Source organism: Callospermophilus lateralis, chromosome 10, assembly GCF_048772815.1.
Source record: "Callospermophilus lateralis isolate mCalLat2 chromosome 10, mCalLat2.hap1, whole genome shotgun sequence".
NCBI classification, from domain to species: Eukaryota; Metazoa; Chordata; class Mammalia; order Rodentia; family Sciuridae; genus Callospermophilus; species Callospermophilus lateralis.
In genome coordinates this window covers 32,348,309-32,374,608 of record NC_135314.1, presented here as the reverse complement: position 1 = coordinate 32,374,608, position 26,300 = coordinate 32,348,309, and the positions used below count along the sequence as shown (strand labels likewise).

At 33.2% G+C, this 26,300-nt stretch overlaps 1 protein-coding gene across 1 annotated transcript in view; it reads left to right on the top strand.

Annotated features, from left to right (window-relative positions):
• The window catches only part of Gbe1 (1,4-alpha-glucan branching enzyme 1), a 268,536-nt gene that overhangs the window by 27,236 nt on the left and 215,000 nt on the right, over positions 1-26,300 (top strand). Inside the window, exon 2 of the mRNA XM_076867808.2 lies at positions 23,556-23,725. Within this exon, the coding sequence (XP_076723923.1) occupies positions 23,556-23,725 (170 nt within the window). The remainder of the gene's footprint in view (positions 1-23,555; positions 23,726-26,300) is intronic.

The window sequence follows — 26,300 nt, the reverse complement described above, 5'->3', positions numbered from 1 at the left end:
TCTTCAAGCAAGGTGTGGCAGTCAGTGTTTTCAAATGCAGTCTTGTGGGACGGCAGCTAATTGATCATAATATACTTGGGAATATAATACATTGACAACTTAGTATATTTTTACTTGAAGTAGGAAATTCTAAGTATGTTGAGCAGAAGTTTGACTGTGTTGCAGTTATAGGAGCCCCTTGATTAAAGAAGAGACTGATTTCCCTTGAGAGACGATGTGAAATACTGTCACAAATAAATACTTTAAATTTTCCAAGACTTTCCTAAGGAACCTGATGCTTACCAAAAAGAAACCCAGACTTATGAAAATTAGTACAAATAGATTCTGGGTTAATCCTTTGGAGGACCTGAATGCCACTGTGGCAGATCAGGCAGAATTGAGGCTTATTGAAATCACGTGATTGACTTTTGGCTGAATCTGAATCACTTTGAGTTGAGTGGCTTGGCAGAATAATCCTGTGGTTACCTTCTTATTTCCTGATTGCATGGTTGAAATAGGCATGAGAATTTGCGGAATTTTTATACTGATTCCTTGTGGAGTGAGAGCTGCTTAGGAAGACCAGGTGGAAGTCCCTGAAATTGTGCTCATTAACAAAAGAGAAAACCCTAAGTAGTGTTACATCCCTGAAAATACTGCAGAGAGTAGGGCTACCCTCAAAGACCTGAAAGAAGCAGTAGTTGAGGTTTCTGTAACATCCTTTTTGATTTGCTGATTTGATGAATGTATGGATGGATCTTAGAGAACAATTATGTATTAAAGAAAACCTAACCAGAGACTAACCATAATTGCTTTGCTTTCCCAATTGTGGTATCAAAATAATCCTTAGCAGCAATTGATGGGGCACTTTATTTTTTTTTCTTTATACCAATTAGTAAGGCTATTCTGAGGCAGAATGCTTGCAACTGACAGGGAAACCGAACATCTTCCTAGTTTTATGGCATGGTGATAATAGTTTTCTTGATCTTTAACAAAATATGGTTCTGAGGGACCATAATCAACTGGATACATGGAAAATATTGTCCTGGGATAGTACACTAAAGCAATCATACTTTTGAATCTGATGAACAGTAAATAGTGCTCGGATGGCCTGGTAGGACTTATACAAGTTAGATGATAAATGCTCATCTATGTGCTTTAAAGCTGACTATCTTGGAAATCTTAAATCAATATAATGTTCAAATATTGGGTCAACACTTCTGAGTGTTTTATTTTACACTGAAATAAATTTGAAAAGAGTATAACCTCCTTAAACAACTTCCTATCAAACTTTTGAAATAAAAATTTCTCCATAGCTTTATGACTAGAATTTTAAAGTGTAATTATTTCTTATTGAAGCATGTCAACCAGAACATAAACTTGTGAAATTTAATGTATTTTGTTTTATACACATTTACGAAAATTAACAATTCCTTTTAAAATGTAATTCTAGCTTAATGATTACTATATATAACTAAGAATAAAAGTAATTTTGGGAGTTGGGGATACAGCTCAGTGGTAGAGCATTGTCTAGTATGTACAAGGACCTGAGTTTGATCTCCACCACTGGGAAAGAAGTCATTTTAAAAATCTTTAGAAATTAGTCATTGTGTATCTATTCTCAAGTTGTTTCTGATTCAATATTATACTTAATGCTCTTTCAAATAAACTCTTGTTTATATTTACTTTGATAACAGATGACTATAGAAAATTAAAACTTTTATAGGAAAGAGACAGTTTTGTCCAGTTCTTAGGCTTTATTTAAGTGAAGAGATGGAATTCATGCCAGCAATTTATAGGGTGTGTACTATGTGTCAGCTACTTTACAGACACTTGAAATATAAGAATGAACAAAAGAGACCAAATTCCATATATTTAAGGAACTTACTCAAGCAGCAGGAGAAAGATGATAGTATGCAAAACCAATATTGGATGATGAATGCTGTGGCAAAAAAAAAATATAGAAGATATAAAGGAAATAAGAAGTAGGAATGGAGAAACAATTCTAAATAGGCACATTCCAGGTTAGGAATTAGAGAGGCTGGCATTTGTGGAATGACCTGGAGCAAAATTACCCAAGTACATATCTGGTTTAAAAGTGTCCTAGACCCAGGGAATGGTCAGTGTAAAGGTCCCTAGGTAGAGGTTTGTCTGGAGTACTTAGGAAATAGCAGCAAGGAGAAGAGTTTGGGACAGAATAGTCTAGGAGCAGAGTAGTGAGAAAGGACATAAGAAAGGGAAGTAAGGCTTAGCTCATAAGTTCTTGTGAAGACTTTAGATTATACTGTGAATGACATGGGGAGCCATGTTACTGTGCTTCTCTCTCCAGTCTCTTCTCGGATCTCTTCAAATTCCAAACCCCACTGAGGCTATTGATATATTACCTACAGGGTTGTGTTCTTAGGACAGAAAACTGGGTGTAGGATGATTGAAAATAAGTCTGGAGGGAAACATGAGGGATGTTTGGCATGGTCTGCTCTTTTTGCCACTTGTCCTAGACTTTTATTCTTTTCTGGGTGAAAAATTTGGGATCCCAACTCAGATGATGAACAGTTTCCTAAGCTATTCCATCATCAAGTGATGTCAAAGTGGTCGTACCACACCTGAAACATAACATGTTGACTACCCCTACTGTTCTTCATATAATATAGCACAGAGAAAAAGGAAAATGATTTAATAGAAAAGTTATTACAGGGCCCATCTCTGTAGATGACTGTGAGACTCGTTTTGTAATCATTGCTGCAGCCACATTATCTACATGGGGTTCTTTGTGAAGTGAACTTTGATAAGGAACCTTTAAAGGTTCATTCCTATAGATTCTTAGTCTTCTTTTTATTAGGTTGCTACATATCTCCTTTACTGGGATGAAAGTTTCCCAGTAAATTTCCCAATTGTAAATAGTTCTCCTGGACTCCATTGTGAAACTACAACCCAGTTTCCTTTTCCTATTTCCATGGCTCAGAATGTTGTCTACTTAATTTAATTCTATCATTTTATAAAGCCACCTATTTCTGGGTAGTGGAACATGTACTAATGTCAGTGAATTTCCTGAGTGTAAGCTCATTATCTATGTAGTATGTTCTCTGGTCATTGTTGTGTTGTCCACTCTCGCACTGGGTAAAATTTAAGGCAAGTCTATTAATGATGATGCTATTAGAAGAAGCCCTGTAGTTGACAAAGATAAACCTATACCCTGTGTTTTTACTTTATGAGGACAAAAATGCTTCCCTGATTGATTCTAAGGGGTCCAAAGTAATCAACTCACTACTGCATGTCTGATTGATGAATCCAAAGAATGCTGACACTCTGAGGGTTTATAGGAGCAGCCTGCTCTTTGTTGGTTGTAGCTTTAGCTTATGGTGGTGACCAGTTTGATCTTGATGAGGGAATGCTGTGAGCCCATATATAGCATCCATCCTGGCCACCATAGTAACTTTGTACATCAGTATAAGCTGTATTAACCGGGGAAAATGTCTGACTAAAATGTACTGAAGGAGTCGTGTTGTTTACGAGATTACCTTTTCATACATGTTCTATAATGGATATTTGCCTGGGGTTTGAATAACATCCTACTCTACCTATTCCTAGGTATCAAGCAACATACTTCTCCCACACTGATTTAGAATTTCCTTCTTTCCAAGTTTATGCCATGCTGTCCTATCCTGTAAGTCATAGTAGAAATGCACTTCTATTTAGTTCTTATTTCAGAGTGCAAAATTCCAGAAAAAAGCAAGTTCTATGCAATGGGAAAGCTACCACTGAGTGAAATTGTATTTCAGTTCTAACTTGTGCAGTCATACTGTGCAGATGTAGCTATTCTCATGCTTTTCATCCTCTGTTTCTTGGCCATTGGGACCTCTCCATGATGGTAAATGTGGGTTAAGAGGAAGACAGCAGCAGAGTTAGGGACAAGTGCTTTGGAAGTCTGAGTCACTTGTTAATGTAGGTTCATTTACTTGTGACTTCCAAACCTGCTTCAGTGTGTGTGTATACACACACACACACACACACACACACATACATACATACATCACTTCTACCTTTCCATGGAATTTAATTTTGGAAGATTTGGCAGATCAAATAATTTCCAGTTCAATGTGGACAGTTCAAATAGTCACTTGGTGTTTAACAGGCAGGTGGTTAATCTCTAGTAATGATACTACCAGTTACTGGTGATGAGTCTTGCTTCTTCACATGTTAAAGTGTAACATTAGAGAAGCACGCTGAGGCAAGCATATAAAGCAGGTTTATTTAAAATGGAGTAACATACACTTCTCTTAGGAGGGAGAAGGGGGCCATAGCTGGCGTCCTGGTATCCCAAGAAGTGAAGGTGTTTTGCCTTTTTTGTATGTCTTAGGCTTCCTTTGTTCTCCTGCTCTCTTTCCCTTATCTCCTTCTTTCCTGCATACTTGACTAGACCCAGGAGATACTCTTTGGGATGGCCAAAAAGTGATGGACTGGAGGGGCCAAGTTTGAGTAGATGATCTGTGAAGTAGGGGGAATAATTAACTACAACCCTAGGGACAATAGGGAGGGATAATCTCTGATACAGATTACCTTAGCCACAGGTTGGTGCAGTGACAGATTATTTTGATTCAGATGGAGGAAGGGCTCTGAAGGAATTAACATTTCAATTCCTCCAATCTCTGGATCCAACCCTTGCCTATCTACCTATCTAATTCTGGCTTCTGTAGTATCCAGGACCAAGTTAGGAACTGCTTCGTAGAGGAAGAGTTGTCTGCAATGAAGTACAAGTGCACCCTTGTTGCATTCCACACATCCCAGCTTCTTGAAGCAGAGAATAAAAAGGGTGAGGAAGGTTTGATGGTAAATTTGGAGAGGCAAATGGAAGAAATTTTGACATATTTGAACACTTTGAAACATTATGATAAACATTTAGTTAACTTCTCTGTTATACATTTTTCTGAATAAAATGACACCAGTAATGATTTGATTTGGGAATTTAGAATTAATTTCACATTAGTGATTATTCTCATTGCATCTGTTCTTTGTCAGGAATTTTCTTTCCTTTTTTTTCCCCTCTCTTCTCCCTCCTTCCCCCTTAACCTCTTTCTCCTCTCTCCCTTCCCTTTCCTCTCCCCTCTCTTTCCTTCCGCTCCTCTCTCCTCTCCCTTCTCTCTTCTGCCTTTTGGCTAAGCAGTGATTAGAATGTATTCCATTGCAATGAATCTAAAGTAACAGTCCCTTAATTCTAGACTAGAGTAGTTACTAACTGCTAGTCATGTTTACTCTGTCCAGGTTCTTTTCTGTTAGAGGAAAAATTGGATGATATCATATTATTTCCATTATTTATCTTTATTTGAATAGATATATGGCCAGGGTAATTAGAAGGCTTATAAATATAATTGGAATGTTTATTTCTCTTGCATTATTATAGTTCCTTTTCATGCCCACCCTTAGAGTTCCTACTTCAGAAATTATTTTTTTAAACAAAGTTTAAATTACTTTCAATACATTTAATTATATTTAGGATGACAGATGTTTTTGTTTCTATAATATGTATATGAACCAGATTTTTGCTCAAAGAGACATTTTAAATTCAGAAAGTTTGACATTGCCCTCTTTCCCCTTCAGTTGTATTACATCTTTTGGTTCATTTGCAGAGTTTTATAATATTTATGATTTAACAGCTAATCTATATACAAATAAAAGTGGTATTACCAAGAGACTAATATTTATTGGTAACTCTGATGTTTGGGAGGATTAATTTATATTCTATATAATTAGATGATTTGATTTTAAATAATCATTATGTGAGCATCTTTAAAAATAATCTTTGCCTTGACAATTCTGGCTGGGTGTCAGTTGAAAAAAGGCTACATTAAGAATCTGTTACTTAGGAGGCCATCAGTACAGGCTGGAATTATGAGAAACCAAATGTCACTTCAATTTATTCAGCATGAATTTATCTTCCAAAAGAAGCTTAAAAATATACTGCCTACTTTTTTCCTATTTTTGCTGGGAGTCTCATTTTATATTGACATTCATATTCTCTTATACTTTAGCTTGAAATTTGTTAGTTTCTCATCATAATTTGAAAAGTTGCATTGGAAACATTTGACTTTATATAATGATCACTAAATGGCAACTGAGTAAAAATTAATCTGTAAATATTTAAATTTTGAAATGTAATAAATCTGGATTGACAATACTTCTCAAAAAGTACCTTATTCTGTAAATGCCTTGATCAAATTCCCATCTATTGAATTAAAGATCCTCTCATTAATCATATAATTAATGACTCACCCCCCTTTTCATTTATGATAGATTAATTCATCTGTGACTAGTTATCAAATAATAATAAGATCTTTGGTTCTCTTTTAGGAAAATGTTACAAATATTGTGTTAAGGGAAGAGAATGTGAGCTACTTGCACCATTTCTATTAGAAAGGAATTTTGTCCCCAAATTGTGCATTTTATTATAGAATATCAAGTATTCTGACCATTCATCTACATCAGTTCAGTAAGTTGGTTGATTGGATGTTACCATGGCTATCATTTCTGCCTTAGAGAACAAAAGGAATCAATACCCCCATTCCCTGGCAACATCCTCCCCCTCACTCATATTACCCTTCACTGCTAAACTTTACATAAGTCACCAAGGCATAGCCACAGCCTAGTTGGGTAATAACACTTTGTTTGGTGCTGACAGCCAAGTAAGCATCATTAGCTCTGAGCAGTGACCGCTGGGACATTTGGAATAATCCCTGTGTTGGCACAGGCTTGAGTTGCTCATGTAATGCCCCAGAGTTGCTTAGCATCACTGAGTTTTTATATAACTCTTCTTTATATAACTCTTTGAGTGGTCTCTGACTCTTCTTGTCAAGAAACAAACATTTCATTGTTCTTAAAATAAAACCAAAGACCTAGTTTAGAAGAGTAGCATTTCTCATATACACTTCAATACTGATGTGAGTTAAGAGAGTCCTAAGGTCACTTACTCTTTAAAAAAAAAATCCTGAAGGAAGATATATTGGTAGAAAATATAATTGATAGGAAAAGTATGATTTTATGAAAAATGAATATACTGGAATTTACCAAAACTGGGACATCTGGTAAAAGTGAGTTTTTGATATGGTTTGTTTTATTCCCTTAAAAAGGCTTTAAAAAAATTCCTCATGATTATCAATTCAACTAACATTTATTAATAAGCAGTGTATCCACTAATAGACAATTTAAAATAGTTTATTGTACATTATGGTGGTATCTAAATTTTTCTGTGTAACTTTATATATTTCCTTATCTTCATAAATTGGGTCCAGCAACAGGCATTTTTGTGAATATATAAGAAATCTTGGTTTTTATAAGCATCCCAGCGAGGTCAAATGTAGAGGGACTGCACTTACAGAAACATACTTTTAAAATATAATATGTTAAAGTATGATTATTGATTTTAGAGGATTTATGTGACTCAAATGTCTAAAATTGGTATTAGCATTTGGTCTTATAGTGTTTAGAATTGTAGGCATTTTCAATTTTTTTAGAATTTTAGATTTGCATTTCTTATTTTGGGAAAATGAAGTTTTGTTTCTGATGAATGAGAATTATTTTCTTTCAATGGAAGACACCATATTTTTATGTATTATATATAGATTAAATCATTAAATCAGTGTTTGCTAAGCTAAAGTATTATTGAATCCAAGCCTTTTTCCTGGAGCTGTGGGAAAACAGAAGTCGGGGCACAATCTAATGGAAGCTACAGGAAAGTTCTTGACTCAAGGGCTAATCAATAGTATTGGTACTTTCCCAAGATCTGATTAGCGTAAATTTGACCAATAGTTTTGGCCCAAGAGCTATGTAAACTCCTGAACCAATACACTCGGCAGGCAATCCTTCTCAGTTCCCCTCTTGTCCTGTGAGAGTTTTCTTTATGTCTTACTTGAATAAATCCTACTCTTTTCACTCTTTCCTTGTATTATTGTCTGTGAATTTTATTCTTTGAATTTGTGAGGTAAGAACCCAGAAAGAAATTGTGATGAGCTACTGCGGTCTGCTGCGATACTGGAGGGGATAGCTCAACATTTACTGCTGCAACAGTCCACTTGATAGTAGTGGAGAAGAATCCTGATTTGCTGGCTATGATCATCAGTGATGACATTAGCAGGCATTTCCCTACAGTGATTAGTTATTAATGCTAAAACAGACTTTCTTTACTGCAAAGACCTGCAACTTATGCAGACTTCACCCACAAGTAGAAGTGGAGAATCTAGTTTCATCTCAATCTCTGGTTTCATTATGACTACAAAGAGGTTTTAGAACTTTACAGAGGAGTTGTGGAAGCTAGAAATAAATTTTGCAACACTTATATCATAATCATTTGGGGATTTTATACTTTTCTGTTTATTCAGAAAAAACACCTTTTTCTGTCCTGAAACATCTGTGATTCTTTTTATTAACTAGAAAGATATCAGAGAGTAGGTGAATTTGGTTGAAAAATCATAATTTTAATATTCATCTTGATACTACAGAACTACAGGAAATAATTGGGAAACAGTAGATTAATTAATTTATTATCATACTTGGAAGCATTTTCATTTTTTAAATATAGAATGTTGATAAGAAAATCTTGGAAAATAGTGTTGTTTTCATGTGAATTTGGAAATAGATCTAGTTCCATTTGAAGTGAGTTATATAAAATATTTTAAAGATCCACATATATATTTTCTGTAGTTTGAGTCTTTTGTTGCATTCTGATGTCTCTCAATTAAAACCATGTTCACTGAACCAGTAAGGAACCAAGAATGGAGTCTTGTGGAGAAAAATGTCAAACTTAGTTTTCAGTGCCATTGTTGAGCTGCCCTGTTCTTGATGGGGTACAATTATTACTTAGGTGTTGATTCTAGCAGCAAGTTAAAAGGAGGGAATTTGAAACCTAGAGTTTTCCAAGGATTAGAAATAAAAACAAAGAAAGTGAAACAAATAACAACATAGCAAAAGCTCAAGTTTTGATTTTGGAGTTGATTTATGAGGCTGAAAGACTAATGTTTTTCATAGTGCTGCACACTGGCTGTAAGCAGGAGGCAGAGTGGATAGAGTGGCTGCAGATGCATAATTACATGGCTGCCTCTGTCTTCTCTGGAACTTTTTAAATAGAAATAATGTTACTCTTGAGAGTGCAGAGCTGGACTTTTGTGCTTTGGTGGTAACCAGTCTTAGAAGAGAATGAGTATGTCATGCTTCAGTGCCACTGCTTTTAGTATTTATTGTTTGTAAGCGTGGTTTCAAGAGTGTTGCTGGAAGTAGGAAGAGAGAAGGGAAATAGGTCTTGAAGCAAACAATAATAAAAAAGATCTATCACCGTGACTCTCTGCGCAACAGGCAGTGAAGTAATTTAAGATGTATTACTTTTTTTTTAAAGAAAAAGTATAAGATAAAAAAAAAAATGAATGGTTTATTCTGTTGTCCTCTCAGTGGTAGTTTTAATTTAAATATTGCATCTATGATATTATAGATTTTTTTAAAATAAGAAATTTCTTTGATATAAAACTAAGGATATGTGTCAGTTTCTGTCATGGGATGAGTTGACAGTTTGAGAATGAGAGTGCATACTACGTACCAAGGACATACCTTGAAACTTGCAGTGTGGTGATGTCCTTGAGGAAATTAGAGTATCAGCAAATATCATTTCCTAAAGGAAAACACCAAGTGAGTCAGTTGGTCTGCCTTCCTGCTTATCTGTCTGTCTTTCTTACAGAGACTAACAGGAGCACTAACAGTAGTTAATTTAGGTACCTGATTACGTAATGGAGTTTTAAGTAGAATATTACATGTTATGCGTGTATGATATTATATGTATTTGTGTGTGTGCGTGCGTGTGTGTGTGTGTGTGTGTGTGTGTGTGTGTATGTGTGCATGCGTGTGAACATGGGTGTCCAGGTACTTGCCCTAAACCCTAAGTATTTTTTGAATGAATTAAAAAGTGGACTAAAGCAGGTGGTAGAAGTGAACATAGGCAAAATTGATCAACTTTAAACCTTAAAGAGTCTTGTATTTTGGATTTCAGCAGTATAATCAGGGATAGTAGGTAATATTACTGATTTAGGCAGTTATTGGTTTTTAACAGTAGAATTGCTAATAAGATGTGTTTATTACTTATTTTTTGCCCTCTTTCATCTTCTATTCAATAAATTTTTTTGAACATTTGTTAGATAGTTGGATTAAACATGTCCTACCATAAAACTTTAAAATTATTTTTGAAACAACAAGCTTTAAAATAATATCGATTCTTTTATAATTTACTTCATTTCTTTATCGTTACATTTTTAACTAAGGGAAAATTAAAAAAAAATCAACTCCATTATCAAGAGATCATAGTTATATTGTGATATATAATGTTTCAGATAATTTTTCTATACATTAATATATGTCCATAACTAAATGAACAACAGAAAATCTATTAAACTTGCTTCCCTTTTCATATTGTGGAGTAAGCTATGAACCACTTTTTATGTCAATAAATATAGATCAAACACATCCTAATAGTTTATATATGAATATTCCATACATATTCTATAAAATCATATATGCAATATCCATGGGCAGTACTCAGTAATTAGGATTAATAACTCTACATAATATCTTCTAACATTTAAAAGTTTCCATAAAAACTTTGTGAATTTATTAAAAGTGATTTGAAATTGAGTTGAATTGGTCCTTGTTACAAGTCATTATTATGAGTATGACTTTTTAAAGTATTTTAACATAAAAAAGTTTTTTTAAATTTTTGGTTCTTCCAATAACTTGCTGACTGACCTTAACCCTTCTGATCCTTGTAATTCTCACATGTACAATAGTACAGAATTTTTGACATATAAAATTGAAAGAATTACATATTTTTTACAGATATTAAATATTATAAAATATAAAATATTAAAATCACTTCATATTAAGAGATTTTTCTCCTTTTACAAGCATCTCTTGGTTACACATGTTTTGGAAGTTTGGTCAAAGCTTTTTGTGAATCCTGCCTATAAGTAATGAGGAGCCTCTGTGAGTTCATGTTTTCACTTGCTTTGATTATGACTAGGCCACATTAATGATCAGTTCAGTATGTGATCTGGGAACACTTTGGAAATACAAAAGCAGGCAACTATTGCCCATGAGCAATAGAAAGTCTAGGTGAATTCACTTTCTATTTTACTGATGTTGAATAGGTTACTAAATTAGAATCAGGATGGCATTATTAGCAAACAGATTTGGTTGTATTTTCATGGAATTTAACTTTAGATATTTGTTCAAATCTGCTTATAGCATTATAGTCTGGGTTATAGTAGTTTCATTTGGTGTAGGACTCTTGATCATATGGTAAGTTCATAAATATTATTTTATGTCTATACATCATTATACAACCCACAGAGATATGTTGCTAAATAATATTTAAATACCTTATCTTATTTCAACTCTATTTAAGAGATTAAAATATGCAATTTAGGAGAAATTTTAATAAATTGTGAAACACAAAAATAGTATGGAAGACCACTGTACTTACAAAATGTTGTTGCAATTTCAGAGCTATTCTTTTTGGTCTATGCTAGGTTATTGTAAAAAAATATATAAATATGTATGTTTGTGTGCATGTGTTTACATACATACATGTACATGAATGTTTGTATATATGTTACATATATAAACACATCCATTTGTAATATAATGTGATTTTTAATTAATATAGGTATAAAACTTCAATAATTTTATTTTTAACTTAAAAGAGATCTTGCCAATATGTAGGGATTCTGTGAAAGCTCTTTGATCTTTGTAGTTTTATAGCAGACAGAATTTTGAAAATTTTGTCTCCCTCAGTAAAGTAAAAGAACTCTTAGAATGTTTGATAGACCTTTGATATTTCACCACTGTTTAGTCCAAAAATGTGGATTTTTTTAGATGCATATATATAGATATATCCACATACACCCACACAGACACAGACACACACACACACCCACACCCCCACACCCCCATCTTCTTGGATTTTTCATATGTTTATTTAGTGAGTCATATGCCATTGTCAAAATGAAAATTGATTCACTCATCCAGTTTTTAGCTTTGCTTTGCTGTGACAAAAAATCTGAAATAAGCAAATTAAAAGAAGGAAAAATTTATTTTGGCTCATGGTTTCATTGGTTTCTGTACATGGTCAAGTGGCTTACATTGTTTTTGGGCCAGTGATAAGGTAGAATGTTTTGATAGGGAGCATATGATGCAGCAAAGCTGTCCACCTCATGGCAACTGGGAAGCAGAGAAAGGGAGGGGAGGAAGAGAGAATGAGAAAAAGGGAGGAAGAAGTTCCAGTGTAGTCTTTAAGGACATGCTTTCAATGACCTACTTCATCCAACTTGGCCTCTCCTTTTATAGTTTCCACCACTTCCCAATAAAGCCATCAATCAGCTGGCAATCAGGCCTTTAACACATGAGCTTTCAGGGAACATTTAAAATCCAAACAACATATTTTGCTCTAGACTCTGCTCATGTCCATCTCACAGTGTAAAATGCATTCAGTTCATCTCCCAAGAATACTCTCGACTTAACAGTTCCAGCATTGCTCAAAAGTCAAAGTCCATTGTCATCTGTAAAACTCAGCAGATTTGGCTGTGACTCCCTGTGAAATCAATAAAACTGCATACTTCAATGGTACAAGGCAAACATCTCCTTTCTGAAAGGTAGGAATAGGACAGTAGCAAAGAAGAATCAGACCCAAGCAAGACTGAAACCCAGCAGGCCAAATATTAAATCCTTAAGCTCCCTACCCAATACACTTTTCATGGTATGAGCTTGTGGCGTGGTGTGAGCTCCAAAGTGCTTGGGTGGGCCTCCCCCTATCACCTTGCTTACTATAGTCCCACATGGCCTTTCTTGGGCCAGCTCTGCTTGTTACTTGTGGCTAACCATTTCAGGTGTTCCATGTTCTTGGCACCTCAGACTTCTGGGGTCTCCATCATTGCCCCAGCTTCATTTTCACAGCTCACTATCACCTTGTCAGGAGCATCTTGTGGGAATTCAGTTTCCTGCCATATGCTGCCTGGCTTCCCAAATTTTCCTTTTAAATCTTGGCAGAGACTTCTGTGACTGCAAAATTCTTGCATTCTGCATGCTTGCAAATCCAGTACTTGTGGATAATGTCAGTGTCTGCTGCTAGTGGAAGCACTAAGTGGTTCCCCTTGGACCTTGGATACAGTGAACTCTTGAGTGTTTTTTTTTTTTTTTTTTTTGTTGTTGTTTGTTTGTTTTTTAAACAGCTGAAGTGGGGTGGGATGAATCCTGGGGAATCAATTCCCTAGTTGGCCCTGTTTGAGGAGGGCATCCTGGGTGCATTATTTTCAAAGGAGTTTCCATGTTTATACTCTTGAGTTTGCAATGTGTGGAGTCTTACCTGAGATGGCATCAAGGCATTTTTCCTATTGTCCTAGAGCAAAGTACTTGACTTTTCTATCAGTATTTGGGTCCTTTGAGCGCCCATCAGAAATGTCCAGTAAGCTCTGATTAGAGCTTTTTCTATCCCACTTTCACAAACCCTTTCTGCAAACCATTTCCAAAGGCTTCTGATCCACAGTGTCATCTATAGTCACAGTAATGACCCCACCTCTTGGTGTCAACTTTCTGTTTGTTTTGGTTTTGTGAAGAATACCTGAGGTAAATTAAAAGGAAGGAATATTATTTTGACTCATAGTTTTAGTATGTGGTTAGCTGGTTCTCTTGTTTCCTGGCTTATGGTCAGGCAGAACATAAGTTGAGTATGAATTATAGTTTCTTAGATTTGTATGGGGCATTTCAAGTCATCTTCTCAATTTTATGGAAAAGGAACCCAAACCTTTTTGTGCTTATCTTCCTAAAGGTCACATGGATAGTACCATAGATTCAGATCAAGAGTATGTATCTTTTGAATCCTTAAATTTCCTACTTTTTGATGAGTATAGAATTTTTGACAGTGTCTGAGTAACAGTAAGATTCCTGTCAAAACACAGAAGAGACCTAAACATCATATTTTTAAATCTCTTGATACAGTGAAAATCACATTGAAAGCAAGATTCTAGTAGTGACTTTAAAATTTGAAATTCCTTCTTAACATAGACCATACATTTTCAGAAGCACATTGTTATTGCAGATTATGGTCTGTAGAGGACCCAAAGCTTCTGTCTGTCTAGCCCATTGCTCTGGTGTTTTCCATGTAATTTTTCCAAAAAGAGAAACCTGAACACAGAAGAGCAGACTGTTATTTGAGCCAAGACCATTGAAACATTAAGTCAGAATTCTTCCTAGAAATCAGTAGACTAAGACTGTGTTAGCTCATGTTTCATATTACACAAGAGAAAATAAACTGAAAGGTCAGTTGAACAGTTACAGCATTGCCCTTTTCCAAGGTAATCAGCAGAGCATGTAGCAAAGACGTGAACAGGAGCGTGACTGGAAAGAGAGAGGCTGATAAAGAGGCTGGCAGCTTCAAGTGCTTGGGACAATGCTTGACACTTCTAGGCCTGACCAGATGGGCTATCTCACAGGGCTTACCTTCAGTAATTCTGATTTATTGCATTCAGATGATTTTTTTTTTCTAGTTAGCCATTCAGGTTTTCACTTTGCCAGAATACCCCAGAAATTTTAATATTGACCATTAATCATACCTTGGTAAACTGCAAGGGCAATATATTATTAATTTGCTTGCAACCATGAGACAAGGCACAGTGATTAAAATTAATTTCTAGCTACATTTTGTTAATTTATTATAATTAATTAATCTGTTAAGAAGTCAAAGTATGTTTACATTAATGGCTATATAGTGGATTCTTTAAATTGTCTTTAACCTTATAGTATTTCCATTATTGTAAATATAGAATTCTAGAAATAAGTGCCTTATTATTAAAAGAAATAGTGAGCATTGTATGGACTCCTTAAGTGGACTATATCAATAAATGAATTGAATAGGAACATATTAAAAAAAATGTGGGATTTAGATGTAGAAGGATATCTGCAATAATCTCCCCTGACCTACTTACATCTGTCACTCAGTACCAGAGTTAGGAAAGAAATTTAATAAACAATAACTACTCTTTACTTTGAGGACATTATTGTAAGTAGTATTAACTCTTTTAAAAGAGTACAATTTTGAATTGACCTTATTTCCTCCAATTCCCTCAATTAAAAAAATATTTTTATGTAATCTTTGTTATTTATCTGTGTAGAGCCACATTGTTGGTCCTGATATACACCCATGCTGGTGAAATGAATTGTTGAGATTAAAATATTTTCTTACATAGCTGATTGCTTGGTCATTCAGGACATTAAGGAGGAAGGATAAGGAATTGATTTGAAGACTCCTTCCCATTTTCTGTTTCTTACTAGGCAAACTTTGTTCCATGGGGCCATTATTTTCCCACAAATCCATTTTGTAGTGCTATTTATTGATTATTTGAATCCCCATATGTTGAAACCCTAGTACCCAATGAAATTTTGTTTTGAGATGGAGCCTTTGGTAGATAATTAGGCCACGAGGGTGGTACCTTCATGATAGGATTAGTATAATTGTAAGAATACATGGAGGAGGGCTTGTGTGTCTCTTTTCTCTAACATGTGAAGATCCAAGGGGGAAGACAGACACCTGCAAACCAGGATGAGGAGCACCTTCTCCAGACACAGATCTGCTGGAACCTTGATCTTGGATTTTACAGTTTCTAGAACTTTAAGAAATAATTGCTTGTTGTCTAAACCATTATCTATGGTAGTTGGTTAGAACATCCTGAACTCACAGACTTCAGTATCTGACCTCTTCAGGGTATCTTTCAGATACTAAAAGTAGCTGACTTGTTTGCAAATCACAACCTTTGTAAGTTAAGCTAGAGTTTGGAGAGCCAATGGGATTGAGTGAATCAGAGATGTATGTATATATATGTGTGTGTGTGTGTGTGTGTCTGTGTGTGGTCTAGTAAGATTATAGTGAATTTTATCTTTCTTATATTTTAATAGGATATTGATTTTTCTGTGTTGATCTAAAATCCATAAGCCTTATTGAAAACATTCATTTTTCCAATAGTGTGCTTATTTATTATTTTTATGTTGAATTTAGGTACATTATCTTATTAGAAAAGTAATCTTATAAAGTGGGTTTTATTATTGTCATTTCAGATTCAGAAATTTAGTCTTAGAGCTATTAAAAGGCAGGATTGGGATTCAAATTCAGGCATAACAGTCTAATCTGAAACCTAACTCTACCCATTTTATCACCATTGGCTAAAGACAATCTGACAAATAATAGGTGCTTACTAAGTACATACTAGGTATTTCTGGTACTTGGAATATGTCCGGGTCCAGAACAGATAATTTTCCTTGTCTTTGTGGAATTAATATTCTGGCTACTTATGTATATGTTAAGGCTTTATCAATGCCCTATAAAAACGTTTTCTGCTCTTCTGTTTCAAATATATGATGTCTTAAAGGCATGAACTTTGTATTTTATCTCTTTCCTCAGTGACTAGGTTAATACTAGACAAATAGTAGATGCTCACTAATGTTTATGTAATACATAGATGGATTTTACTACTTCTTGTTTGTCACCTGTTCCTAAGTTTTTTCATTTCTTCTGTTTCCTGCCAGATGAAGTGAAGAATATAATGCTAAGCTGGTTGCAGATAGGAAATGATACTAAAATTTTAAATGGAATTTTTAAAATTTATGCATGAATTTTGGTGTAATAATAAAGTATATCATTTAAAAATAAGAAACCACATTGCTATTATTTGGCTATGGAGTGTTCTTGAGCAGTTCATATATATATAAAGGCTTAGTCTCCAGAGTAATGACACTGGGAAGTAATGTATGCCTTTAGAAGGTAGGACCTTATGGGAGTTCCTTAGATTATTGCAGCTTGCCCTTGAAAGGGACTGTGAGAACCCAGAGTCTCTCTTTCTCTCTCAGCACTCCTTCAAGATCTGACCCTTTTAGTTTTACATTTGCACCTGCAATGATAAGCTTTCCTCACCAGAAGTCAAACTAAAGCTGCCACCCAATCTTGGGCTTGTACCTCCAAACCTGCAAGCTAAATAAACCTTATCTACTTAAAATGTTAATTGCCTCAGACATTTCATTGTGTTAAATACACATGAATTCTGTGGTATCAATTTTAAAATTCTTTCCATTGTTCAATCTTGTATAACAAAATAATACTGGTGTTTTTAATAGTCTGTTTAATAAAGACTCCATTAATCTGTGGATTCTCCCTACCAAAATTCATCCCTTGAAACTGCTCTCTTTAAAACATGTCTCTGATGATATCAGTTGTCTCCTGTATAACTCTTTTAAAGGTTTTAATTTTTTTATTCAATTTATTGTTGAAAATCATATTTTCTAGGCCACTAAATTCCTCCACATTCTTCTGCTCTGATACAGGTAGCTAGTTGTCATATGGACAAGAACCACCTAATTTTTACACCTGTAATACTCTTCTTCTCTGTCTTTTCTCCAGCTGCCAAAATATACTATTCAGTCTTCAAATTATAACTCAAGTGCTAGCTACTCCCTAAAGCCTTCTGTTATCACCTCTTCTCTCAGTTAGAACCACTAATTCCTTCCTGTTGTCTTCTTATTCTGTTAACTCTCACTTATCTCTGCTTCAGCCTGATGGGCATGGATTGAATAGTGTTTTTCACTGTACTGATGAACAACTTGATACAAGGATCTTGTGGTAACCAAATTATTAGCACAGAATAAATATCTTTATACTTAAATAAACACTTGTTTTTGGTAGTTAAATAATTGCTTCTGTTTGGAAAGCATAACATATTCACATTAAGGTCTCATTTGACAGCCTAAATAAATAAATAAATTTGTATATTCTGGATATTTTTTGCTTAATAAAGTTTTTGCCAGATACCCAAAGACCTTTTAAAGACTGATTTAAAATCTGTTTTTATTTTTTTCTTTGTAGTTGTAGATGGACAGCATGTCTTTATTTTATTTGTCTATTTTTATGTGGTGCTGAGGATCGAACCCAGTGCTTTACATGGGCAAGGCAAACTCTCTGCCACTGAGCTACAGCCTCGGCCCAAAACCTGTTTTTCTAAGACAAACCAGAGTGCTACTTCCCCTGACTTTAATCTTGTTTCCTTCCTTTTTAGCTATTAAAATTTTCTTTTAAGTTTTTATTTCTATGCTTTTACTTGCCTGTAAACTAAGTCTCCCCTAGGAAGCGGACAACAAAATGAAATCTCAAAAATTAAGCTAGCAAAGAATGTATTTCCCTGAGGGGGTTTGTGAGTTTTAGGCCCACTCAGAAACACTTGAGAATGGATTCTACATTCAAGACATTTGTAGATAAGACATGATCCATCTTCCCTGACAAATCTGTGTTCACAGCCCTGTCTGAAATTAGAGTCTCAGTGCTGATCTAGGATGAATCATCTTTCAGGAGAACACAGAGTTTAGCCTGTTTTATTTTTTCTTCCCTATCCTTGTCCCCTACTACTTCCTTATAGTAATTGCACTTAAATATAAGCTACTTAACATTCTCCAGGACATCCCATAGCATACATTTAAATCAATATGAAGTACCTAGTATATGTTATATGTTAGTATGCCTAATTTTCTTAAAGCAGGAAAAATTGGAAAGCATTCTCAAACACTTGAAATTTGAGGGGTAAAATCTTAATGTTTCCTAATAATTAACATACACCTTAAAAATCTAAATAAGTGCTATAAATCAGTGAAAACTGATACATTTTAAAGTATAAGTGTTACCACTTCTTGGTGGTGACCATTTATTGCTACCATTTATTGCTAACATTTATTGACCACATGTTGGCTGCAGTGGGTAAGGCTCCCACCCTCATTTCATTGATTCCCTGTTACCTGTGAGTTCTCTCTCTGCTTAAAAAGGAAAGAAAATAAGAAAAATATTAAGTGACTTATTCAGAGTCACATATAGTATGTAACAGAGTTAGGATTTAAACTTAGACTTATTCAGCATTTATTATTTTAGTTTTAAGATTAACAGTCCTAAGTATAAGACTTAACTAAAATCCCAAATTAAAAGTCATTTTTTTAACTATAACCTTTGTGATTATTGATGATATACCTCTATTATTTATTGACCTTGGGCAATTTATTTTTCCGTGACTCTATGTTTTCCTTTATAAGAAAGAGGATTTTTAACATTAATGTAGAGATCAAATGTGATAATATTTATAACAATTCATTATATCTGTACAAAATACTTGTTACTATATTAACTTCACTTTATGTTGTTGGTTATGAAAAACTTGACCTAGTTTTTAAATATCTATAAATTCTCAGTAAAATATTAAGAAAGACTACTCTAGTCGGAAAGGGCACAGGCATGATGAGCTTGCTGTATCCTCAGGCATTTTCTTCTTTGAGTCACAGTGATTTCAAAGTGGAATGTGCATTCCTCTATCTGCAGCTATAGGGCTGACCTTGAGGGAAGTCAAGATATTTAGTTAAAGTAATATGATGCTATAATCCTGTTTCCATTGACATTTTACCAAATGGAACATTTGAACTTACCTTATGAAACTTCTTAAGAATGATTAGTTTTTAAACTTAAATCTAAAACTGTTTTTATAAAGTATTGTAACCACCTTAGTGTATGCCTTTTAAAGAAATCAGTAAATTTCTTTGTATTGCAATATATGTATATGTGTATTTTTTGCCCTAAGCCCATATATTTTTGTTGATTATATCACATCATTTGATTATCTTACTGATTATTATTAATGATGCCATTTAATATAGTTTAGAGTTACCATATACAGAAAAGTATAGCTGACTGATACATGAAACAGATTAAGAGAAATATTTCTCATAGGATTTAAAGTGTTTGCATTGGTGTTCCACCCGATCCATAGATTTAATTTGTCCAGGTCAGTATGTTAGTATTTTGAAACAGTTGCCAGTATTTCAATTAAGAAGAGTTTGTAGATAGTCTGGAGGTTTTTTTTTTTTTCTTCCTCTCCCTGTTCTGGAATTAATACCAGACTGGTAACAATGGGCTGTAGCTATGAAATAGAGGGTATAGCTTTTGAACTCTCCATCTTAACATCTCCTTCTTATTTTCTGTTGTTTCCCATACTTTAAGGCCAACCTCAGTAGGTGTTTTTTTTTTTTTTTTTTTTTTTTCCTTTGGTTAGCACTTTTGTGTTTCTTTTGGCGGATCAGTACCTCATATTTATGGTAACTGCCCAGCTCTTCTGATTTTGTATACCCTGGAATAGGGACTATCCATGAGACTGGGATTATTTTGTGCATGATTTCATATGAACACATTTTATTCTACCTCATTTTTCTTAATTGCTCTTGTGGACTTTGTTGTTTGGATATTTCACAAGTTTATTCAGACAGTTTTCCATTGTAAATAGGAGGATTGTTTTCCCTACTTTGCTATTACAAATAGTGCTATAATGAATGTCAGTGTACATGTGTCTTTGCTATCTATGTGATATATCCAAACGGTAATTTTCTGAAAAAGGAATTCCTTACTTTGAAGAGTGTGTGATTTTGAAATCTTTATAGCTGATGCCAAATTGTTCTTTAACTTGTATTTCAACAAAACATTTGAGAATGTCTTTTTGGCCAGACAGCACCCTGTCTGTGCAGACTGGCCTTTTAGTGAAAAATGGAATTTTAGTTATATGAGACTTTGAAAATCTTTTTTTTTTAAGGTTCTTTTCTGTGAATGTTTTTTATTTTTTATTTTTAAAAATTAGTATTTATAATTTTGATGCCTGGAAATTATTTAAAGATTCACTTTTCAGTGACAAACTTGTAAATTCCAGTGTTGTATTGGTTAAACCATTCTTTCTGTACTGACTTTAATTGCCCTTTTATTGTGTGCTTAATTTTGGTGTCGTCTCAATACTATTTCAGAAACTCATTTTTGTTCCATAGATCTATTTCAAATGATCTAAGTTTCCCAAATTTTATGAACATAGTTCTTATGTACTAAGTAAAATTCTTATGAATATTCTATAGGATTATATAGGACTATATAATGGAAAAGTAATGTAGTTTTAGGAACCCTGTGATTTAATTTTCTTAAGATGATACTTATTTGTTATACATGATTACAACAATGTAATGGAGAAAGTATAAAGTAACCTCATCAGAAATAAAGTAAAATTGTCACTGATATTAAGGGAATATAACTTGTGTTATTTTTTGTGTGCTTATCTACAGGTAGAAGGATGGAGAAAAAATTTGATAGTAAATGATATAGTAAAACATGAGTGAAATAAATGTGTGTTAAATTTAATTTTAAACAATGAAGCTAAATTAAATTAAAAAAACAGTTGAAATTCTTCTATAACTTTCTTTACCTTAATATTTGTTATTTTCCAAATGCCCATCTAAGATTAATGAGATTAAAAGGTATGACAGACTTAAATTTTAGTCAGTGTTAAGTGACTACTTTACAATTCTATCTCCCTTTCACTGCTGTTTTTAAATTTTTTTTTCTAATTTGTTTTATATGACAGCAGAATGAATTCCAGATTATATTATACATATAGAGCACAATTTTTTCTACTTTTTTAAATAATGTTTTTTCTTTGTTAATTTGGTCCAGATTTTGTGATCACATTCACTTAGTTCTACAATTGGTTAGCCATAGTTCTATATTCAGAGAGTTAGTACTCAGCCATATTCCTATAATGTTTATTCCTGTATGTTCTGTTTTTAACCCTTTGATTGTCAAATTTTCCATGAAACAAGTTTATTTTTCTTAAATAATAATTCATTAGTCTTCTTGCCTTAAAACCATTCTTTAAATTTGACTATGTTTTAAAAATATCTTACATTTAGATTAGAATTTGTCTTTTATAACATTTTTACATTACAACTTTTCTTTTTTAGAATTATATGACCTTGGCTTTATCTTTTTGCTTTTAATGTGCTGTTTCCTTTTTCTACCTACTGTCTATGAAGATATTTCTTTAGGAGTTAATTTTTTTTAATATTTATTTTTTAGATACAATATTTTTATTTTACATTTATGTAGTGCTGAGGATGGAACCCAGTGCCTCATGTATGCTAGGTGAGCGCTCTACCACTGAGCCACAACCCCAGCCCATATGCATTAAATTTTAATAGCTTAAATTGTGATATGTTTGATGTGTGTTTGCTTCCCAAACTTTTCTTGAAACATGGCATGCTTTTTTCAATATGAAGATTTAACTCTTAAAGAAAAATCTTCAGTTTTGTATCTTCTATGTCCATTTATTTTCAGTTACCAGCTATCTCTATTTTAATTAATTCTATGTCTTTTTGTCCTCTATTTACTTATTTTAATTTGCAATATTTGTTCATTTTACATTTATTATTATTGTTAATTCTAATTTGTTTATTATTTTCTAGTGATATATTTTGTTCTTGCACTTGTTTTCTTATGTCTGTAGTGTCATTGAGCTTCTACTTCTGTTGTTTGGTAATATAATCTCTTACCTGTGACTTTATTGAATTAATTTTTAATTGAAATATCTGTAGAAACACTCTTTGTTCAGCTAAATTAGTGTGTTTTTTTTTATTAGTCAACTTCTCATATTTTGTGTGTTCCATCGATATCTCCATCTGGATTCATAGCATTTTTCATGGAGTCCATAGGTGGAGAAGGAGCTGCCCAGAAGCTTATTGGCATTGCCAAATTCATTCTGTGGTTTTGTTACCTTCATTTTTGACAGAGAGCACCTGCCACATGGTTTACTTCTACAGTTTCTTCCTAGTTTGCTTTTTCCTATATATAGGGGAAATTAATGAAAATGGACATTTTTTTTTGATGTATCAATATTGAATATAGGAGGAAATGGGAGAAGGTGTAGAGAACCATATTCTTGGTCTTGTTTGGGAATCTTCAATTTCTTCTCATGGTTATTGGTTTTTGTAGTTTGATATGATATATGTTCTTTCTGTGCTTAGGTGCTTTAGGGCAAGGTGAGGCAAACTACAGTCTGCAGGTCAAAAATGACCCACCTATTTTTGTAAATAAAGTGTTACTGGAACACAACCATGCCTGCTCATTAGTGAATTATCTGTGGCCTTCTTCATGTTTCAGAGATACGGTTGAGTAGCTGTGACAGAGACCATATGGCTGGCAAAGCTTAAAATATTCACCCTCTGTCCTTTACAGGAAAGTTTATAAAACTCTGACATAGGGTAATTTTATTTTTCTTGCAGGATTTTGTTTAATTTACTTTCATTTTCTTAGAAGTTATGGGGGAGAGAGTAGGAATTCTCTTTGTTATAATATCTTGTCATAGAAATTGCTATTATGATGGTTTTTGAAAGATTCATATAATAATACAACCATTATATTTCTTATACCAAAATGCTTAAAATTCCAAAAACAAAAAACAAAACAAAACAAAAAAACCCTTGAATTTGTTTGGTTTATTTTGACACAACAGTTGTGATATCCTACCAGGCCATCATCTACCAATAAATTATTTATATTATTCCTTTTTAATCTTGTCTTTTGTTTCTGATATGACTAATTCATCTACTTAATTATGGTTCATCTTTTTGGAAGACTATTTAATTTTTAACTTATTTTCTTTTGCACTTTTTCAAAGGTATAAGAAGTTTAGCAAGATATTGAGTGACATTGGAGAGAATGAAGGTGGGATTGATAAGTTTTCCAGAGGCTATGAATCATTTGGCATCCACAGATGTGCTGATGGTGGCTTATACTGCAAAGAATGGGCCCCAGGAGCAGAAGGAGTTTTTCTTACAGGAGACTTTAGTAAGTATTTTGAAATCATTGAAGTCAGTAGAATTTTATTTCTCTATTTAAAACTTAGATATATATTTTATGTATAGAATATATGAAGATTCATAACTGCACTATTAGATAGTTATTTGTAATTATCAAATATTTACCTTTGTGTAGTAGAACTGCTTCTGCTGTAATATGATATGTATATCCTGAAAAACTTTATGTGCTGTAATAACATGTACCAGAAATGAAAAGGTTTATAAGAAAAATTATATTAGGGTTTTTGCTCCAAATTTACTCAAGTAAATTCACAAGTTTGACAAAACCAATAGCAAGTGGGTGAAAATACTGGCATAAAGCCCCTCTAGCATTTGCACCTGAATTGTTGACATCAGAGTTCTTGGATGGATACTCCTTAGCCTTATACTTTTTTTTTTTTTTTAATCTTCAGTAAAAGTAAACATTTAGTCTAGAGGGTAACCTTTATCACTCAAATATTTATAGTTTTCCTGTTTCCATAACATTATGGGAAATTTCTTTTCAGCATTGTCATCTGCACTGTAAATCTGACAAACTTAATGCTCTAGAAAGCACAACAGTTCAGGAAGCCAGACTTCCTGGGATTAAAGCCTAGTGGGAGCTTAACTAACCATTCCTTTTATTAAAAAAACTAAAGCATTGTGTATCTTATTGCCTTATCTACATTAACTCTGTTTTTTTTTCTTACAATAATTGAACAAGAAGAAAGGTATTTTTTAGTTGTACTTTTTTTCAAGAATTACCTGGATTAGAAAATCTGTAAGACTTATAATGTTTGAATTTGTCCCAAACTTAAAGGGAAAGAAAATGAATGTTAATTAGCTCACAAATTACAATAGATTTTTTTTAATTTGAAAATTTATATGAAGACTAATTAAAATGTATTAGGTGGTTTTTCTTATGATATTAATATGTTTTAAAAGCATTTAACTGTATTCATGTGACCTTGTACATTTCAGTTGATGAGTTGAAACAGATAATTCTATAGAATTATCTCTAACTGTAACACTCATCATCTTTAAGAATTCTGTTTCTCACATTGTTAACAATATAAGGGAAGCTTAACTTTCAAATATGTATTTAAATATGACTTATGGAACTGTTGCTTTTTTACCTTTTGGTAGGGATTTAAAAAGTAGCATAACTTTACTTGTGTTTTGGTATGGAAATTAAAAATATTGCCTTTTTACCGACCTCCTTCCCCAGTATCCAAATAATCATATAAAACATACTTTTAAACACTAGTAGCAAAAATTATCTCATTTCTGCTAATATGACTTATATTTACCTTAGAAAGGAAATTTACCTAATTCATTTTTTAAGTCTAAGAGATTAACATTTTTAAAGATAATTTTCAGTGGGAAGTAAAGAATTTCTAGGCTTTAATTCTGAATTTTGGGAAATTTCACATAGTCAAAATATTGTTAGGATGTCTTTCTTATTTTTAATCAGTTTAGAAATTGATTTCCTATAGATTTATTTTTCTCAGGGCTTACTCATATTATTGCTGGTTAAAATTTTTATTGTTTTAGTATATTCTTTCCTTTTTTGTCAACTGACCTGAGAACATTTTAGGCATAAGTGCTTAGAGTAGTCAAATATAAAGGATATTTAAGAAAAGATCATTAAGAAAGAAAGTGATATGGATTGGTGTTTAAAATAATTAAAAAAACAGATTTAGAGTTTGAAAACACAGTTGAGCTCTCTAAATACTTTTCTTCAAGTGTCTCATTGGGGATAAAGGTGACCATATTAGTTGTAACTGCCTGACTTTGTTGCTCTGGGTAACAGCTAGCTTGTGCATGTGAAATATAATGTTTACTGAAAAAATTGAAAAAAATACTTTCGTTTGCAAAGTTATTTTTTATATTAAGAATCACTATTTCAAAAGCCTTGCAAAAATATTATAGTTTAGTTTGTTTTACCCAAACCAATCTGACTTTGCCATACACATTTTAAAAATTACTTGGAAAACACCTTCACATTAAATACAATATATTTGACAGCTTATGAAACAATCATTTCTTTCTTTTTCATTCATTTTTAAAGAGCCAGCCTTTTAAATGGCTAGCAGCTACTTCAGCAAACCAAAAGAATAATAATCTGCATATAATAACATGCATCAGAATTGGAATCCTACTACCCAAAAAAGTATTTCTGGGTGAACTACTTTAAAGATTTGAGATGAATTTCTAAAACTTTGAATCATTTGCAATATAAGAAAGACTCATTCTTTAGAAAATTAAGTGTGATTTGAAATGTACTTGGACTTTTGGTACTAAACCGTGTTTATTGCAGGTTGTTAAATAAATGAAGAGAAGTAGCTGTTTACCAGTATCTAGATGATAATAAGAGAGAATGGTGGTAAACTACATATGTCAATATAAAATAATTGGGTTCCTGTTTGTTATAAATGAAACAGTTTCATTTAAAATTACTAAGTCTAGGAGCTAGGTACTTTTCACAGAACTTAAATGTCTATCATCAATAAATAGAACACACACACACACACACACACACACACCACGATTTTTAAGCTTGCAGAGAAAAGAAACCATGATTA